This window comes from Panthera onca, chromosome A3, assembly GCF_046562875.1.
Source record: "Panthera onca isolate mPanOnc1 chromosome A3, mPanOnc1 haplotype 2, whole genome shotgun sequence".
NCBI classification, from domain to species: Eukaryota; Metazoa; Chordata; class Mammalia; order Carnivora; family Felidae; genus Panthera; species Panthera onca.
This window is the reverse complement of record NC_138341.1, coordinates 52677714-52698986: the sequence shown is the minus strand read 5'-3', so window position 1 is coordinate 52698986 and position 21273 is coordinate 52677714. Positions and strand designations below refer to the sequence as shown.

The following is a 21273-nucleotide window of genomic DNA, read 5'->3' as shown; positions in this document are numbered from 1 at the left end:
GTTGAGATGGAATGCATGTATTTTGCATGTGTTAAGGGTATGAAGTTTTGGAGTCAGGCACCAAAAACCATTGACTGAATTGTGCCCTGCAAAATTCCTATGTTAAAGCCCTAACCCCCAGTGTGACGAAGAGCCAGGGATTTTAGGTGGTTGTTAGGGTTAAATGAGGTCATAAGGTTGGGCCCTTAATCCAATAGGATTGGTGTCCTTATAAGAGGAAGAGAGACAAGAGTTTGCTGACTGCACACACACTGCTTGCTCTCTCTCTGCCCCCACCATGCGAGGCCAGAGAGAGAAATCTGCAAACCAGGAAGAGCAACCTCACTAGAAACCAGAACTGTTCAGCCTTGATCTTGGACTTCTCAGCCTCCAAAACTGTGAGAAATTTCTGTTGTTTAAGGCACCCAGTACAGGATTTATATTATGGCAGCCCAAGCAGACTATATACTTTCTGTGCCTTGGTTTATCCACCTGTAAAACAGGGATAATCTTGCCTATCTTATAGGACTGTTATGAGAACAAGGGAACATATGGAAAGTATGGGAACAGATACAGCATATAACAAGTGCTAGGTCTTTGTGAGCAGTTGTTACAGAGATGAAGACGGTCTCTGTGGTCAAGGTGCTTCGGTGTCTAACTTGCATAAGGTGTATTATGGATTTAGCTGGGTATTTAGACAGCCTTGAAAATTCTCACTGCCAATGGCCAAGGCTTACCACTCCTTACTTTTCTAGCTTAAGTTTATATTCCTATTAAAGTTAATCTCCCCAAGAAGGGTAATAGGCACTTATTCCTCAAGTGATGAAAATAGATAGAATGAAAGATAATAGCTATGGGTCCTGAAAGGATAAGGATGGAAACCTCAGAGGAGCTGGGGGATAAGCATGAAGGCTGAAGACCCTGAAGCCTATTTCTTCTAAGCATGAAATTAAGGAAAAAGAGTTGAGTAGATGTGTGACAAGCAAGGCCACTTAAAGGGTAATTGCAAAGCTTTGAATTATCACAATTTTTAAGAGACTTCAAGACTTTCAAGACTGCATTTATTTGTCTCTAGAAGGTATCCCTGGGCTGGCACTTTTCACTTTTCATACTTGGGGGAGCCTGAAACAGAGAAGAAAGTCCCTTATAAATGGCTAAATGATAATAACAGATAGTTCCCAAAAGAACGATATAAATTTTTTCATTAGTAATCAAAAATGTTTAAGTTTAAAGATATCATTTTTTTCTATTAAAATTCTATCATTTTAATAGATCCCACTGTTAGCAAGGATATGGTGAACTCGGCACTCAGAACTGATGGTATTATAAGTTGGCCTCATGCAAGTCCTAGATTGTACCTACCTGTGACTCAGGACTTCCACTTCTAGGAATCTATCCTAAAAATAAATAAAAAAATTTTTTTAAATATAGAAAGAGGTAAATACATCAGGCTATTTGCCATGTTGATTAGAACAAAAAACTGAAAACTTAAATGATCCCCAATTAGAAAACCCTTCCATTCAATTGATCATTAAAACTTGTGAAAAAGACTACACAGTAACCTCAAACATGTCAATGGTAGAATAAGAAGAAATACAACACAGTGTTATATACCCTGTTATAATTTCTTAATTCAGTTGTGTAAGAAAAAAATTTGGAAGCATTTTAGTATATTTCCATCCATGGTTTTACTAAGATGGTAAGATTACTTTGGGTCTTAATATTCTGAAATCTCAACCTGAAGAAAAAGCCAAACCCATGACTAAAAATAAAGCCACTCCAATCTTTCACTGTGGAAAATAAAGTACTACAGTCACATGCTTTAATTCAGGTTATGAAAAACACATTTACCTATTTCCTAGCCCACTCTCATTTATATTTCAAGGGTGTTTTTTTAGAACAAAAGGCAGTAAAGAGTTTAACACTATTACACATATGCTCTGATTCCATTCTTCACTGACCCACTGGATATCGGTCAAGTTCCTTCTGTTTTCTAGTTTCCTGACATGTAAAATGGATATAATTATACATCATAAGGTGGTCATGAAAATTACAATGCTATTATGTATACACCACCAGGAATAGTGTCCAGCACAAAGTATCAATAATTTTTCTGATCTTAATCAAGTCTTTCCACTATACATGTGATTAAGCTAACTTTTTGAGTTCAAATTTAGCTTTAAAAGTTTCATTTAATTTTTTTAAACTTTTCACATACTTATAATGTGTTAAACCTAAGAGATAAGTTCATGTATTGTTAGGTTTACCCAGAGTTAAAAGATAATTTATTCCAATAGCCTACAGTCTAGTGTATTATAGATCATTGTCTTAGTTTGGATTTAAGTGTTAACTAGAAAATTCCAGGAATGTAGTATTTAAGTATCAGAATATGAAAACTTGCTAAAGATGATCAATTTTGCCTTATTCTCACAGTTCATTAAAAAAAAAATGCCTGTTGGCCTCATCTAAGCAGTTGAAGGTCTAGGAAGAGGGTGGTCTGAGGAACAAACCCAGCTTGCTGCTCAGCCCCTCTGATAAGGCAGGCGTGCTCCTGTTGTTGGTTGTATAGCTGCATGGTTTGACATATTATCCAATGTAACCTTCCCTCCACCCACTGAGCCAAGACTTGGGGGAGGGGCCAGGGACTGAGGTAGATAGATACGAACCAGAAGTCCACATTTAGCTTCATATTTCAGTTCCCAGCAACAACAGTCTGAAAAGCAAGGTTCTCATTTGAAAGAAGCTGACTTTGTTGAAAGGGAGAATAATAAACATGTGGGTTCTGATGGGCCAGAGCTCAGATGGCAGCTCAGGTGGTCACAAAGCAGGGAGGAGGCAAGACATGATGTGGGAGAAGATTTCCTACAACCAAAAATGGAAATGAAAGTTGAAATAGCAGGAAGTAGTTATTTGGAGGGGATGGAACTCGTCTGTAGAAGCTGCCTGATTCCTAATCCCTGGGAAGGGCCCCTGTACCACACCATCCTGGGGAAGAGTTACATAAGGGAACAGAACCCAAGAAAGATAAAAAAGAATCTGAGGAAAGCCAGGATTTGTACCCACTTCTCAGAATGTAGCCTCTCACAGTTTAGTGACCACATGGCTGAAGGAATTTTTAAGTATGTGCCTGAGGGCAGCTACATAGCCCATCTAGGAGTGGGAAAGCCAGGGAGACAAGAAGATGCCTGGGTTCTGAAGGCAGGCAGCCCAGTGAGCCTGGCCTAGAGAAGAGAAGCCATAGTGGGGCCATGGACATCCTCAGCAGATGTCAGCTCAAGAAGACTGGGGGCCTAAGGATTAGCTGGGGAAATACACATGAGCATTCTCCTTCCAGCCTCCAGCCATAGCACACACACTCCTTGCTGTACCTAAAGAAGGACAAGAGGATCTCCTAGGGGAGACGGGGCAAAGAGTCCCACAGGGATTCTGAATATTAAACTGGTAACAGTATTTACTCAAAGAAGATAGACCTTAATGGGCTAAGAGAATCTTCCACCATCTGAGTCATAAGGTCTTTACTAGGTTCTCAAAAACAAGTAGAATACAGTGTAGAAAGTAAAGTTATATTTCTTCCCATATAAATTGTGCTCACAATTGTCAATCCTGCTTTGATGTGTGCAAATCCAGCCAGGACCCAGAGATCAGAACCCAGCATGGTCACCACAGCCCTGCCACCTCATAGAGTTGTACAGATGATCTTCCAGCAAATAAAGCTCCTTTATAATGAGCAGGGCTTTGGCCACCAAGCCCCACATGGTCTTTCTCTTCCCTTGGGGGCCTGGTCCAAATTGCATGAAGCAGGGAAACTCTGCTCCTAGGTTCTTCTCACCTCAGAGCACTGAGGCAGGCGGCCCACGCCCATCTTCCACACTAGCATTGCTGGAAGGACACATTCCTGGGAGGGAAGTCTTCCAAAAAAGGAGTGATCCAAAGAGGACCAGAAGAGTTCCCCCAAAATAATCAAGCTATATTTATGGTTCCTTTACCCTCTCACTAGAAGATCTACCTTTAAAATGATATCTTTGGGGTCCGTTTCATTGCTAACCCATTCTGGATAACTCAGAGGTTAGAAAAAGGGGAGATGGGAGAGGACAGGAGGACACACTGACCTCCCTGAGGGGCAGGCTTATGTGGTCCTAGTACTTGATGGCTTCCTGCTAACCCAAAGAGCAGTCTGTCTTAAGGGAGGTCAGTAGCACATCATAGGAATCCTGCCGCTAACTTTGAGAGACCTTTCCACTCAATTCTTACAACCCTCCTCTCTATCCATGTGGGACCAACGAGTTTGGGTCTTTTATAAAACTCATATAAATTCCCTCCAGAAGTCCACTAGAATAAATCAAGATTTATTTCAATTAATTTAATTTTTTTTAACATTTATTTATTTTTGAGAGACCAAGCATGAACAGGAGAGGGGTAGAGAGAGAGGAGACACAGAATCTGAGGCAGGTTCCAGGATCAGAGCTGTCAGCACAGAGCCTGACATGGGGCTTGAACCCATGAACTGCGAGATAATGACCTGAGCTGAAGTCAGACACTTAACTGACGGAGCCACCCAGGCACCCCTTACTTCAACTAATTTAACTACCAAGCCCATCATATGTGAGAGAAATAGAAATTATTGGCTTTCTCAAATTATGTTCAGCTCACCAGGTAGACATCTTGTCAAACACACCAAACCTCACACACATTCACAAAACCCACTTTTTGTTTGATTTTTCCATGGGGACAGAAGATTGAGAGTTCCAACAAAAGAAATCTCCCTATCTTATGTTCATGAAGAAATTCACCTTTCCTCTAACATTTTCTTCTCATCTTGGTCAGACTGGGACTCAAGAGTTTCCCTTGGGTGCTGCTTGGATCTCTTCCTGAGTAGCTGCACCCAGGGGAACCCTCCACTGGAGGTGGCATCACTCTGAGGTTAGATGGATCCTGCTTGTATGCTCCAGACCTCACCTTTCCAAAGCTCCAGGGAAAAAAACCAACATCCATATCATCACAGCAACAATCCCTCAGTCCCCAGAATTTAGAAGACACAGTCACATCCTGAGCCAACACAACCACTAGAGCAGCCTCCACACTCGGAGTCCCAGCACTCTTGGTCCAGGGCTGCAAAGTTTAACACCCAAACTGGTGGTACAACAAGGTGTCTGGGGGCCGACAACCCAGCGAGCATCCACCACATCAAAAGGAAGTGCAAGTTTCTAAAATATTCTGCTGCTACGTTCATCAGAATATACCCCCTAGGCCCCAGTGAACACCAGGGCAGACAAATGTGATTCCCAGGGAAAAGCCTAGACCATCACACTACTGTGGTAGAATTTTTGCTATCACATAGAGCCAGTTCCTGGCAGAAATGTGAGAGGGAAGACAGGAGATAGTTGCTTCAAGGCCTTCCCAGGGTGCTAATGAATTCATCCCAGCTAGTTAGATCATTCCATTTCAGAGCTTAAAATGCTATTAGAAGAAATGCTCCCAGTGATTAATTTCCACACACGGATTACCACAATCTGCAGAGGGAGTAGTGGAAATCTACCATCCACATAGGCTTCTTCCTCTCAGAAACTCTTCCAAGGAATACTCCCACACCAGGCCAAAATTTTAGAAGTGTGTGATGGCAGAACACCCAGGCCCCAGACCAGGCACTTATGTTCATCCACATATTCCTTTCCAGAGTCCCTCTGACCCCAGCACAATTGGCATCTCACTCCAACACAGAGGATGGCCTTTGTCCAGGGACACAGCCTCTGCAGGATCATAGGCAACTGTGAACAAAACTCAGAGCCTTGCGTGATAGGAAATGCTCAAACCATAAACACAGGTGTCAAACAAAAGAAATAAGCAATGGTGGGTCAGTAAACATCTTGCCACCCAGCAATGCCCAATCCCAAAACAGCAAAATCCTACACTTGAAAATCCAATCCTAAATGAGCCTTGCCAGGATCCTGACATTGATCCCTACTCCTACCAAGGCCAGATGCTGCAGCTTCACATGGCTCAGGGCCCTCTCCATTCGCACACATACTTGCTGATTCAGTCCCCAAGTGAACCTGCTCTGGCCCGAGAAGTTAATCTCCATGCCTGCCATCAGCAGATTCTTATGTACTTCATTTGGGATTTTTGCCTCTCAGGAATGTTGTTGATCTTGCACAGGCTGTTCTGACCCCATCCTCAAATCCCCAAAAATGCCCATCTCTGCCAGCACCAGGATTCCACTCCTCAGATCCTCTCCAAGGGCAGGAAGAAGGGTGCCGTTCCTGCAAACTGAAGCTGGAGGAGGCCTGCGTCCCAAATCCTAAGCCCCTCTGTACATAAGCATTTCAGTCCAATGAGTCACATCAGCTATCCCCAGGTTTCTGGTTAGGGTGTCTGGCCAGGATCCTGAAACCCTATATACTCACTCCTTCATGTAAACTACACTGACCCCTTATGAGAATTGTTTGGCAAATAAAGGTCAGGCTAAGCTTTGTTTCTCTGGTCCCTCTCACTTCATATTGGTTCCTGATTATAAAATGCAAGCTTTTATAGAGTTAGTAAAGGTGATGTTGAGTAATTGCTCAAGCCACATGTAAATTAGGATCTCAGAGTTAAACCTATTAGCCAGGGGAAAAAAAAAACTAGTCAGAAAGATAGTCACACAGTAGGCACTTAAAAGAGAAAAAATTCACTTCCCCCTTCCCATCCTGAACAATTCAGTCCTAACACTGTTAGCTCACAGTGAGATGGGGGGAGAGACATGGTGGCCTTGAGTGAGCTATTGGAGACCCAGCAGGGTGAGGATGGCATCCACACATAGAGGTGGCCTAATACAGGACGTCAGAGACCAAGCAGATGAGGGGAATGGCCACACAGTGGGGAGGCTCAGTGCAAAGTGATGAAGTCCAATCAGCAGGAGAGGGGTCTTGGAAGGGCAGTGTGGTAAGGGGAGTCAGACCCAAGCCAGGCAAGGATGGTGCCCAGGCAGAGGGCAGCATAGCATGGGGAGAAGCAGCCCATGCCAAATCAGGCAGCCATGCATATGTGCAGGTGACCTCACATGGTGACCCAGAGTCCAAGCAAGATGAGGAGACACCCATGTGTGGGGTGAGGGATGGCCTGAGTGGAATGTGAGAGCCAAGGAGAAGGTTCTTACGGAGGGGCAGCTAGTCATGGTGTTGTTATGGGCTGAATAATGTCCCTTCAAAATCCATATGTTGAAGTCCTAACCCCCTACCTCAGAATGTGACTGTATTTAGACATAGGGCCTTAAAAGGGGTGATTAAGTTAAAATGGAGGGTGGGCACCAGTTCAATATGAGTGGTGCCCTTATAAGAGAAAATTGGGGCACACACATGCAGAGGAAAGACCGTTTGCGAGCCAAGAAGAGAGGCCTCAGAAGAAATCAAACTTGCCAACACCTTGATCTTCGACTTCCAACCTCCAGAACTGCGAGAAATAAATTTATGTTGTTTAAACCACTTACTCTGTATATTTTGTTACAGCAGCCCTAGAAAACTAACACAGGCGCTAAAGCCCAAAAGGGGTGAAGAGAAGAGCCAGGCATGGGGGAGACAGCACAGAGAGGAGAAATGAGTTACACAGGGTGTCCTTGATGAAAGACTCATTCCAGGGCTAGGGGTGGGAAAGGACATGATGCTTGAGCTCAGAACATCTTCTGCCAGAAAGGAAATGATCAAAGAATGATAGTGACAGGTCAAGCGGAAAGTTAGCCCATTTGATGGGGCTTTCATTGGCCACAACGAGGACAATTGGAATAACAAAATAAATAATGAAATACTAGGATATTATGATGATATAATAATTACTGAATTAAATAGAAAACCATTAAAATGAATATAGAAATAACCAAAAGGTTCTACAATAAGTCAATGGTTAAACTGTGGCACATCCATCCCATGGACTAATACTCAGCAATGAAGGGGGAGGGGTGTGAATAGACTTTTAATACAATGACTGGGATGATCTAAAGGGCACTGTGCTAAGTAAAAAGACCAGACTTTAAAGAATACACACTGAATGATTCCATATAGTATAGAACACTCCCCAAATGATAGAGACATGGAGAACAGATTACTGGTGGTCACTGGGTAGAGAAAGTGGAGATGTGGGGGCAGTGGATGATAGCAGGCAGGAGAGCTTTATGGGGGTGGAACCGTGCTAGATCTTAACAGTAGTGGAGATTCCACAAATCTACACTTGTGATAAAATGACAGGGAACTAGACACACATAGTACCAATATCGATTTTCTTTTGATATTGTACTATAGTTTCAGGAGATGCAGTCATTGAGGGAAAGAAACCAAGTTAAGGGTACATGGGACTTCTCTGTACTATCTTTGTAACTTCCTGTGCATCTATAATTATTTCAAAATTAAAAGTTTCATAGATACAGAATGTTGGTGAAGAACAGGATATCGAGAGAGCTTCAGAGCACCTCCACACAAAATACGGATCACAAAGTAAAAAGGCTAACTTTACAGTAGAGAGGCCTGGAAGTTATTACATTAAGTGATGGAAGTGAATATCCTCAGCAATAGGACAAATCAAAATGTACCCCATTTAATAAGATGCAATGGGTAGACAACAGCATCACTTCCATGCCGTTCCCGCCAAAGATGTAGATCTGAATCTAATCAGGGGGAAAGAGACAAACTCAAATCAAGAAACATTCTGCAAAACAACTGGCCTGTAATCTTTCAGTGTGTCAAGGTCATAAAAATCATGAAAAGACCAACAAAATGTTCCAGACAGATGGAGGCTAAAGAGACATGACAATTAAATGCAACTCATGATTCTCAGTTGGTCCTTCTGCTAGAAAGGACATTCAGACTGTTGGTGAAAACCTGAATGGAGCCTGAGGATTTTGTGGCAGTAACGCCACAACATTAACTTCCTGATTTTGATGGCTACACTGTGGTCATGTAAGACAATGCCCTCGTTTATAGGAAATGCATACTAATTAGGGGCGATGGGGCATCAGGTTGGCAACTTATTCTCAAATGGGTCAGGAAAAAAGTTATTTGTACTGTACTTGTGACCCTTCTATAAAGTGTTTCAGAATAAATGCTTTTATTTTAAAAATAAATGATTTAAATGTCAAAGAATGAGAAAGCCTTCACAAAACTGATGAAATCCTAGAACATTTCTGCAAAAAAAAAAAAGTCACTCTTTACATTCAGGCCTGGAAAGTCGCACTTGGCAGAAGTTACATGCATATATAAAAATCTCAAAAACATGATTCTTTGTTTAGTCTAAGAATTAGCATGCTCTTTCAACTAGCAATTTAAACTGAGTTAACCAAAAGACTAAAATTTAAGTGTTTTGTTCCCTTTCCTAAAGAAAGTTAGAACTTTTCTGTTTCTTAATAGAAAATGTTAGTCTCCGCTTTAAATCTACTTACTATAAACAGCCTATTCCCAGGATCAATTATCCTTGGAAGACAAAGACCTCCTGTACATCCCTGCTGCTGGTGTTGCTAAGCATATGCCTACTGTGCTTCCTTTTAGGTTCCACTCCCAGCCCAGGCCCAAAAAAGAATGGCAGGAAGGTATAGCCAAGCAGCTCACCCCAAGAATGACATGGTGATACCTATCTGACAAGGATAGGTGGGGATTAAATGCAAGTAAGATTCTTGCCTTAATACTGAGTATATATTAAAACATTACTAATTTTTAATATTTTGAGAGTGTGTGTGCATGCACACACACACACGTGAAAGCAGGGGAGGGGTGTGTGTGGCGGGGAGAATCCCAAGCAGGCTCAGAGCTGTCAGCACAGAGCCCAATGTGGGGCTCAATCTCACAAATGGTGAGATCATGACCTGAGCTGAAATCAAGAATTGGATGCTTGGCTGACTGAGCCACCCAGGCGTCCCAAAACTAACATTACTATTGTTAACAGATAGCCAGGTTCAAGGTTCAGCTCAGGTCAGGTCTTCATCCTTACTTTTATCCCCAGTCATTCCCAGTCAGCTCAGGTAGTAGCAACAGGAATTCAGTCTCCCAAAGGTTGACTGTCAAGGGAAGGTTTGGTTTATATAGGTCAAGTGGCCAGAATATAAAAATCTAAAACTGAGCATGTACAAGAAGTATAACCCTTACAGAACAGTAATCAAGTAAAAAAATGGCAGCCAAGGTCAGTCAGCAGAAAGCCCGGAAGACCCAAACCAGAGTAGAGCACTACTAAAGGCCAAGTGAGAAAACTCAGAACACTTGTTACAAACAGAATGCCTGTGGCTTATTGTTGATTACCCACCAATCAATACTGATTGCTCATGATGAGTCCAGCAGATTTAATAATGTATGTCCAAGTGAACACTGACATGCCAGGTATTGTGCTAGACACTTCCCTGACATGATGCCATTTGAGTCTCACAATTATCTCATGTACAAGGTAGTCCAATTATCATTCCCATTCCACAGATGGGAAAACGGAGGACGAGATTCAGCAGCTCACCTAAGGTTACAAAACTAGCATCTGAACCCCAGTGTTGGCGCTCTAGATCCTGCACTCAACTGCTATTTTAAACTGCTTCCCTCCACCAACCAGCATTTGTGACTCCACAGCTCCCACTGCCCCTTATGTCACACTAAGCAACTTGTTACAGTACGCTTGGTTACAGTTCCTACAAGCTGTTCTTGTTTCTAGCAGTCATGTGGCAGGATGGACCAAGGGGTCTCATCAGAGTAACACAGTCACAGCAAAGGCTAAATGTCCACTTGTGGACTTGAAGAGGCAGACTGCTATTTCTATCCAGCAGCTTCATTAGTTTGGCAAAGTACTAGGAGCTATTAAATAAACTCATTTTTACTTAGAAAATGCCTTCCAATAAGGCCAATTCAAAAACAAAATGTGTGTGTGCACACATGTGCATGCATGTGTCTGTGGTATCACCATTTATCCTTGTGTATGGCAAGCTACTTCTTTCTTTTTCTGGAGGCCTCACAGTCAGAAATATTTTTGATGAGTTATTTAGGGTCATAAAAGGTAAACTTCGGTCTGAAGTGGGTAATTCTGGAGGGGTTTCCTTCCCCTTGAGTTGCTTACCTATTAATTTGGAAACATAATAAATTTTCCAAACTAGCAAACTCCACCTTCCCATTAGGTACTTTCACAAAATGACTTTGTTTCAATCATCTTTCAGCATGGAAAATGCCATACACTTCAAGGAAAATATTTTGAGTTTTTGACATCTATGTGGCTATTTAAGAAAAAACACTTTACCAGACTCCTGGTTGGGGAGATAACTCCGGTCGTGGACATCATGCTCTGGCGACAAGTGTGTGCTGACTCACCACTGCCACCATCTGCCCAGGGCCTCTCCTCCTCGTTCTTGAAGCCCACAGTACAGCTGGCATGTTGGGTGATGTTTCTCGATAGATCTCTAGCCAATGATATAGGTGGTTCAGAAACATTGTTGCTATAGCTCTGGTGATCCAGATTTTGTCTCTAGAAACCATATGTAGTTGTCAAACAGTATGACAGTCAAGATTCTGAAGATTTAAATCAATATATTCCAAAATTTTAACCAATGAAGTTTAAGTGATAAGGGCAATTCTTAAGTTATCATGGATGGAGAGAAAATCATTACTCACGAGACTGTATTTGTTTTTCTATAACCTTAAGATTTTGTACAGTTGGCAACTGCATTAAAAATATTATCCCATGGAACAGATCCTGTATTTTATAATGAATGTGGCACAAAACAAAGCCCTCCTGTTACACATGCAAGGAAAAACTAGGGCAGCCACCTGTTCATGTACAAATGTTATGACCATGCCACAACTCAAGCATCTAATTGGTTCACAGGACAATCCATTCCCACCATTGCAGAATTTATCCCCTCAGGGGTCACCCAAGTAGGACTAGTGAGTGGACAAGGAAAAAAATGAAAAGAACCATTATATAACCTGGCTATTCCCAGCCTAAATTTTTAGAATGATAATGTTTCTCTACTCTCTAATATCGGTCCTTCTCTTCTGTCCCTAAACACAATCACATTGCTACTTACAAAAGACTTCAATTGATCTAACCACTTTTCTTCTTCCATCCTTTTGATCCTTCTTCCAGTCTCAGATTTCTAGGTTTAATGGACTTGAAATTTGCCATTATACTCTGCCTGGGGCCCATTTTACTCTGAGGGCCACCTACACGCCCTCAAGCCCCTAATAAGCTGACTTCCAGCCCACTCCTATCCTACACCTCACATTCTGGGCTTCTCCATAGTTTCTTGAACCACTTCCCACCCTCAGATTCCCAAGATTCTCCCCACCCAACTTTAGGACCAGTCTTGCTTCTCCACCTTCTTGCCACCTTCTCCTCTCTGATGGCTCCTCCTCCTTCCTGCCAATGGTGTCACTCATGACTCATTTCTAAGGTCTTTCTCTCTTCGTATCTTACCTCCTCTGATGACTAATTCACTTACAGGCCTTCAAGTCCTGCCTGACCATGCAACAAACCCATATAGCCCACAGCTTCCATCACCTAATGGACAGTTGTGAGCTCTACACACTGATAATTGTGCTGACACTACGTGCTTCACAGTTTGCATAGCAGGCTCGTTTATGTCATCCCACCAAATGGTTGAAAATCCCATGAGACTGGTATCCCCAACCATTGCTGAGCATTCCACCAGACTTGTCTTAGAGAGGGCCTCTCCAAGGGAAATGCCTCTTCCTTTCTGTGTCCTGTCTGATGGGAAACCACCACTATAGAGTGGATTTATGGAAGCCTCCTGTCATACCCTAGCTATCAAGGTTCTATTAAAGATGCAGCAGTTAGGAACCACGTACCCTGGACAGTGACAGGAGGCAAGTATATAATCAGAAACTTGGCTCCAAAGCTCACACAGATCTGGATTCAAACCCCAGTCCTGAAATTTCTTAGCTATGTAGCCTTTACTTGTATTTTGATTTCCTGCTCTGTAAAACATGGATCATAAATAACTCCTAGGATTGTTATAAACTAACCAGAACATATAAATTGCCCAGCACATGGAAAGGGCTCAATAAATGGTGGACATTGTTCTAAATTCTTAAACCTTTACCTCCAAGTCTTTGGCTCCTTCCAAAACATCACTGAGAACTTGTATGTATTCAGTTGCACCTTTAAGGATATCAACCTTGCTAGGCTTCCTGCTTTGGGGAAGAAATGGCACAAGCGCCTTCAGTTTGGCAAAACCACGGTTGAGATTTTTTATCTGGAAAACAAAAAAGCACAGTGACACACAGAGAAGCTAATTTGTACAGATGCCCCCCCAAACCATAGATGAGGGTTGTGAGGGCTTGCTTTCACAGCTCATGTCTGGGTGGTGAACCTAAATAGGCATATGCCAGAGTCCCCACTCCACTGGCAGTGCAGTTGCTGGCAATGGAGGAAGGAGCGGCGTAAACTCAGCACTGTGGGTGGACGGGCTAGCAGGGGGGAAGGGGTCTGTGTTCTTGCTGAACCCTGTCCTCCTCCTCTTAGAGCATACCTGCTGCACTGTAATGTTCAGGCAGTTGGGTAGTGGCTAAAAACTCTAAGTCAATACATCAGGATTTAAAACCCAGCTCCACCACATACATACTAACTTTACAAGAACGTTAGGATACTTCATATTGCCACATTATGGTGTATCTGCTAAGTGGAAAATACCCACCTTGTAAACATCCTTGTGGTGATTAACATAATTATACATAAAACTCTTCTTCCTGACCTGGTGCATAGAAAGTCCTCCATAAGTGGTACTGATAATGAATAAAATGTGCAAACACTGGTCTACTCAAGCACTGTGCCATCAACTCTTTAATCTCTTTCCCAGCCAAATCAGGTGTTAGTGTCTAGAGAGTCTGCATGTTGGCAAGACTTTAAAGGCAGAATAAGGCTAGCTCTCTATAATTCTCCAGGGTCCAATCCTTCAGCTCACAATGCCTGGAACTCTGATGACCATCCCCCTGGGGGAAAGGGGCCTTGGAAAAAACTGGTTTCCACTACACCATAAAGCCAATATACTCCTGTTAACCGAGAGTCCTCTCCCACTCCAGATCAAAGTCAACAATGGACATAGTTATCTCATTACAGCAGAATACAAAGACCAACAAACATATGAAAATGTGCAACTCTGATGAAAGGACTATAAAATAAAATAGAAATTAAGGGGCGCCTGGGTGGTTCAGTCGGTTAAGCGTCCGACTTCGGCTCAGGTCACGATCTCATGGTCTGTGAGTTCGAGCCCCGTGTCGGGCTCTGGGCTGATGGCTCAGAGCCTGGAGCCTGCTTCCGATTCTGTGTCTCCCTCTCTCTTTGCCCCTTCCCCGTTCATGCTCTGTCTCTCTCTGTCTCAAAAATAAAATAAACGTTAAAAAAAAATTAAAAAAAAAAAAAAGAAATTAAATGCCATTTTTCATGTACCAAGCTGGTAATGTTGTCATTTTGTTAATTATACCCAGCATTGGAGATGGACAAAGGGAACAGTCTTATACCCTGCAAGAAAGGATGAAAATGAGTAAACTTTCTAGAAAGCAATTTGGTAACTTGTATCACAACTTTTGAGATTGTATAGGTCCTATGTTCCAGTAATTCCATTTCTAGTATTTTGAGAGCAATTGCACATAGATATATAGACCAGTAAAAAGCTGCAAAAAGCATAAGGACTGGATAAGTTATGGTCTATTTATATGACTACGCAGTAAAAAGCTGAAAGAATGCTTAAGAATGAGGAAATGCTTTTGATAGTGTTAAGTGGGAAAAAAAATACGTACTAGCTCACAGTTTTATAGAATTATATATGGCACACACATAACTAGAGAAAAAAGACTGGGAGGATATATACAAGAATGTCAGTTCAGGGTAGTTATATCTGTGTTACGGTTGCTTCTGTTCCCTGGTCATTTCTGTATTTTCCAGGTGTATTAATTTTGTCGTTGTAAAGAAGAATGAAGGTCATTAGCTTTAAAATAGAGGGTAAAACCAGGATGAATTCTCTGCAGAAAGCAATTCCTTCCTGATGGGAAGGCCCATACAAAACGCAAACTACTGAATCAGAATCTTGTTTGAGGCCACATCATCACATCCGATTCCAGGGTTATTTTCACAAAGGGTCCGTGCCTGGTGAAACCAGGCTTTTCCACTCCCTCAGCTTACCCCAATTTCCCCTGTTCTACTTTCACTTGGTCCTTTCTCCTCCCGCCCTTTCCCAAAGCTCCTAGCTGAGGCACCGGGGCTCCACTTCCAGAGGACCCGGGCACGGGCAGCAGAACCTCTCCCTCAAGTCCCAAGCCCGAAGGTGCGCCCTCCGTCCTCTCCTGTCCTCCACCCCCCACCCCACTCCCCGTTGGACTTCCTCCGCCGCGGCCAAACCCCCAGGTCTGCAAAGAGCAGAAGGCAGGCCAGAGCGGACAAACTGGGGGCCCAGGTTCGATGAGAAATACTAAAAGCCACCAGTAGATGCCGCTCGGACTACGGCGCACAAGACCATTCCGCGTTGTGATTCACCGCGGCGTCCCAGCCTGATTGGGAAACAACACTAGCTGGAGTGCAAGTCCCGTGCACACCCCTGCACCGTGTTTCCTTACTCTAAAAAAAGAGGAAAGAGTAACTTCCACTGGGCCCCCTCACCCCATACTTGCTTCGAGGCAGAGATGCAGTGCAAGGGAAAGGGGTGGTGGGAGCCCTTTGCACCCCAAGCGCCTACCCAGCCCCGAGTGGTTGGGAGATTTAAGCGCGACTCCTGGGCGCTAACCTTTTTGAAAGCACTTGCCAAGGTGAGACATTTCTAACGTTGTCAGGGGCCTCGCGTGTCCCCACTCCCACCCCTTGACCCCGTTCCGGGTGGTCAGCAGGTGAGGAGGCCATCCTAGCGTCAGCGAACGTCTCCCGAACGACGGAACCTCGGGCCTCAGGAGGTTCGAGTCGCCTCGGAACCCGGCGGGTGGGGGTAAGTGGGTGCACGGGCTACCGGCCAGGTGTTTAGTGGCGAGCAGCGGGTCGTGAGGCGGCCGAGCCCGGGTGGCCTTGGGGACCCGAGCGGAGCAGGGCGCTCACCCGTTCGCGCTCCTTGGCGTTGGCCACGCGCCGCCGCTCCAGCACCAACTGGAGGTCCTCGGTTGAGGAGTAGCCGCCCGAGGGCAGCCGCTTGAGCCGGCAGATGGCGGCCAGCTGGGGCAGCGGCCCGAACTGCTCCCGCAGCACGTCCTCCAGCACCTCGGCCTGCGGGACGCTCAGGAGAGCCGGGGCGGGCGCTGCTTCCATGGCGGCGGGCGGCGGGCTGGGGGCGGTGCGGCCTTTCATCTCCCGCACCTGCGGCGGCACGAGCTGCGGAGCACGGGGGCGGGGCCTGGGGCCCGGACCACCTGTCCCGGTTCCCCTACCCCGGCCTAATGCAAGTCGGGTGCCGCTCGGGGAGCCGCGTTTCACGAGCTGCACTGGTGATTTTGGTGAACACTGGATTACAGACAGCACCGGTTCTTAAATCTGGCCGCTCACTGGAGTCGCCTGGGGGAATTGGGTTTTTCTTGATCCGCTTGCCTGGATTCCAATCCCCAGAATTCCAGTTTGATCAGTCCAGGCTGGGGACTGAGCTTCTGGATATATGTATACACATGTATGCAAACATACTTATGTACATGTATATATTTACCAGACAAAAAATTTGCCGGCTACAAAGAAAACTTTTAAAAATTCATTTTGAAATAAATAAAAGTTGCAAGAGCAGTAACCAAAAGGTCCTGTAGCCCCTTCACCTAGATTTTCTACTTGTTAACGTTTTCCCACATTTACTCCATTGCCCTCTTTCTCTCTAGGAATATTCCCATTTTCATTATTCTTTTTCTGAAGTGTTTCCTAAGTCTTGCCCTGTCATCATGACCTTGACAGTTTCTAAGAGAAGTCTTTCATTCTGAAGGATGTCCCTCACCTAGGTTCTGCCCAATGTTCCCTCATGTCCAGACCTAGGCCATCCCTTCTTGGCAGGGACTCCACAGAAAAGATGCTGGGCTTTTCTCAGTGCATCCCATCAGGACATACATGATGCCAACCTGTCCCACCACTGGTGAAGTTAATCTTGATCACTCAGTCACGGTGGTGTCTCCCAGGTTCCTTCACCATACATGGACTAACTTTTCCTTTTGACTGATAAATATTTTGTGAAGAAATCACCAAAATCCTTAGCATCCATTGATGACTCCTGCCTGAATTAACCACTATTTTGTGGCCGAATGGTTGACAACCTATTGGGGGGATGAGCTTTTCCTTCTCCTCATTTATTTATTCATTTTGTGTTTATCTCAGCATGAACTCATGACTTTATGTTTTGCTCAATAAGATGTAATTTATTCAGATCACTATTTCAGTGCTCAAATGGTTCCAGATTTGGCCTGAAGGAGCCCCCTTTGTGCTGGCTTCTCTGTTCCTTTAACATGACCCCATCATTCTTTGCGTGCTTTCTTACTTGTACCAAAAAGGCATGACATGTTCCTGGCTCGTCTTGAATCTTCCCAGCCTAGCCATGGAATCAGTCAATTCTAGTGGAAGATAGAATTTAGAAACAAAGATTTGGAAGCTTGGTTGTTCATTCCTTTTGGGGTGTCAATGCTTCTAAGCCCCTTTAGCAGATAGGAAACATACATATGTACATATATAAGTATACACACACAGTTATATCTATATTTTTGTGTAGATAGATAGATGATAGAGAGTTAAAACGCAGGAGTTCACACTAATATCTCCAATTCCAATCCAATAACTCACATTTTTCTCTTGTTTCTCCCTAATTTGTAACTCCCTTCTCCAACAGTGAGAAACCTGACTCCTGTTATCCTCAGTATATTTACTTATTTATTTGCTCAACTCTCGTATACATCCAGTTTCCTAGCCACATCAGCCACCTCCTCGGCCCCATCTCCTCCTCAGCTCCCGCCATGACACTGCCTGCAAGAGAAGAGAAGAGGACACACCAAATGTTTAACTGGGGTTCTCTGAGCAGTGAGCCTGGGAACGAGGGAAGATCTGTACCTCGTATCTTCTATATTTCTTGAATTTTTCACAATAAGCGTGGGTCACTTCTATAGTGTATACATATAACCTATATATATGTACACATTTAAGAAGAAAAATAATTTTTTTCTCTAAGTTTATTTGGTGTTGTCTGCTGGCAAACAGATAGAAGGTAATGAGAGCCAAATATGCAGAAATCTTAAAATGGAGATAGTTTACCCATTTACTTGAATTTCCGTGAGTATCAAAAAGGACATTTTCTAATTTATTGCCAAACCCTGGAGTGGATAAGCTAGTGTGTGTCAGGGGCCCAGTGTGAGAACCCCAGAATTTATTCCTCCATACCTGCTCCCCTCCATCAATTCCAACTATAACTTGTTGGCCTCTTGTCTGTTAGACTTGTATATTGGGCCATATGTGCTGAGGGAAAGCAATCACATGAACTAACCTGAGCCAAGGTGTTCCACCTGACAGTGACTGGGTGCTTCCACCTTGCCATTCCCTGAAGATACAATGGCCTAGTGAACCAAAAGTTAATTTTTCTCCCCTCTGGCAGTGTGAGAGGCATAGTTCATCTCTCTTCCTCATGTCACCCAGGGACTTAGGTCCCTTCCAAACCATGGCTCCTGAGTGTCATTTCCAAAAATGGAGTTGCCCTATTAGAGGCCTCTGCCATTCCCGGTGCCCAGTGGCAGCAAAGTCCTCAGGCATTCACCCCAATCAAGAGTCAGAGCAGGATCAGAAATTCCTCTAGGTATTCCAAGCAGAGCCAGTGGTTTAATTCGGGGATTTAGGTGCTTAACACCATCACTGGGAGAGCTGGTGAAGCAGGAGAAGTTCAGTTTGAGAACATACCACCAAAGCTGCAATCCAGGGAGTGGGAACCAATGTTACCATAGCAGCCACTCAGCTCCCCCAAAGCTGGGAAAGGGGCCCTGGAACACTGTTGCAGAGAAACGCCAAGTCCCACCCCCAGGCTTGTCCACAGAAAATAGATGGAAGGACAGGGATGTGAGCTCTGCCTGATGTCCATGCTCTGCCTGATGTCCATGTCATCTCATACGCCTGTTTCTAAGGAGGTCCTCTTAACTGACATCCAGTACTCTGGGAATAAGGGATTCTGGGAAATGGAATTTCAGACTTCTGCCTCTACAATGCAGAGAGGCACCCTGGAGGAATGGAAGGAGCAAGGAAGAAGGGGGGGGGGGGAGCTAATCCACTGTCTCTTCTGCCTGAGACACACAGAGACTGGCCCTTGCTCCATCTTTTGCCCCAGCAGATTCACCTCATCAATCCTGTTTCCTACCCTGGGACCCAGCTAAGAGGGACACTCCCCATATCTGCCTGGGTCTTTGGCAGCTCCTCATCCCACTGACCAGTTTTTGGCTTAGACACAGTAGCCTTAATCTTTGTACCTCAGTCAAAACATGAAAGAGCTGCTAACAAACAGCTTTAATAAGGGAAGGCAAAGAATGACATTTTTAAAAGGGACCAGAAACTATAAAAAGACAAGTTTGCATTGCCCAGAATGCCTATCTAAATCAATTTGGCAATTTCATATTATTACTCATATTAATGTAAATTCATATTATTATTGCATACTATGTCTTATTTAATCTCACCATATTCCTGGGCACTTGATTTTACTCCCATTGTACAGATGAGAAAATCAATGCCAGAGAAGTTGAGTCACTAGCCAAAGCTACACTACTGGTCAGCTTCTCCTTGAGATCTGAATGGCCACTGTCCCAGGGTCACCAGGGATAGACCTTTGTGGAAATCCCACACTTCCAGCTGGCCTGGTCCACCAGCACACAGGCCCTGCTTGCCATGTTCCATACTTCGCTTCCCTGGAGGCTCCTCCTCCTCCACCCCCACTGAGCATGAGCTGGGGTAACTATCTTGGCCACATCACCGGAAGAGTTAACTGTAGGTCAGAAGTGCTTTTCTACCAAGAACAGAGAAAGGGAACAGACCCACAGGCTTTGTCCCCAAGAAGCTGATGAAAGGTCAGGGACCCCCAGCTCAAATCCTTCTCATTTTTGCCACTGTGCTCAGCAGCAGCCGGTAGCCTCCAGCTTTGACAAGATGAAGAACGATGCCTGGCAGCCTCATGAAAGAGTAGGTAGAAGCTTGGAGCCCTGCAGGCTATGGGGCCTCACAGAAGAATGGGGACTTATAGGGCCTCAGGGTTAGTTGTGGGTCCAAGGGGAAGGAAGAGCTTCTGCAGCACAGGAGTTCATAGGACTGCAGGCAAGACATCCAAACTCTCTAGGCCTCATCTTGCCATCTATAAATGGGAAATTGTGACAGAACCTTCTTCAGAGTTGTAGCAAGGAGTTAATTAGGCCATAGGCTTGTATAATGGAATCCATGTGCCATGTACTTTTCTAAGCTCATTTTATGGGTTAACTTAATCACACAACGACTTCAAGAGAGAGAGGTACTGTAATGTTTTCATAGAAGAGGAAATTGAGACACACAAGTCAAGTAACCAACTTTCCCAGCTAGACAGGGGTAAACCTGGGATTGGACCCAGGCTGTCTGGCCACAGACTATAACAGTCTATAACCACCAATCTCTCCTGCCTCACATAATTCCCACCACATTGTAAGTGATAACTACAATAGCAATGATGATATATGAACCAGATAGAATGTCCAGAAACTTGGCTATTACACATAAGTGACCCAGGCAGGGTGTTCTGAGAAAAAGCGCAGAAGCTTCAGTCAGAGCTGGTTGAGGAGACACTGAGGTCCAGGGCGCGGTTCTGGTGACCCCATAGCAGAAATATCATGAAAGGCTTGTTGGGGCCACCTTGAAGAGGGCCTGAAACCTCCATCCTGGGACCAGCTGGAGTAGGAAATGCTTATCATATCTAATAAAGATGAGATTGCAACAAAAGTAGGGCTTTGAGGATATTCAAGAGGAAGTAAGCTACAGGCTGCTTTGGTGAGAGCAGGTGGAACAGAGAGGCACAGCTGTGTTATGGATACCCTGCTTCATGTGGCCTTGTCCTGGAAGGCCTTTTCCAGGAAGAAGCCTTCTTGAGGCCCAGCTAGCAGACCCTCTTCTATCCTAAGTCCCTCCCACGAGTAGCCCAGGCCTCCTTACTCTTCCATGATTCTCTCTGGGGCTGGGGCTGGGGCTGGGGCTGGGGCTGGGGCTGGGGCTGGGGCTGGGGCTTTTACTGGTGGCAAGGGTCCCTGGGCTTGGTTGGCTTTGAGCTGTAGGAATTGATAGCAGCATATAGAAGCATAGCCACTTATAACTGGCCCTTATTAAGCAAGAGCAACACAAAGGGAGAGGGTCTTTCCAAAA

At 44.4% G+C, this 21273-nt stretch overlaps 1 protein-coding gene across 1 annotated transcript; it reads right to left on the bottom strand.

Moving 5' to 3' along the window:
* Positions 1–8506: 8506 nt before the first annotated feature.
* FIGLA (folliculogenesis specific bHLH transcription factor) lies at positions 8507–19311 on the bottom strand. Its single transcript, XM_081795124.1, has 4 exons — positions 16003–19311; positions 13025–13177; positions 11203–11427; positions 8507–8608 (listed from the first exon to the last, which is right to left on the bottom strand). The coding sequence occupies exons 1-4, from the start codon at positions 16246–16248 to the stop codon at positions 8507–8509; spliced, it is 726 nt and encodes a 241-aa protein (XP_081651250.1). The 5' UTR covers positions 16249–19311.
* Positions 19312–21273: the final 1962 nt, after the last annotated feature.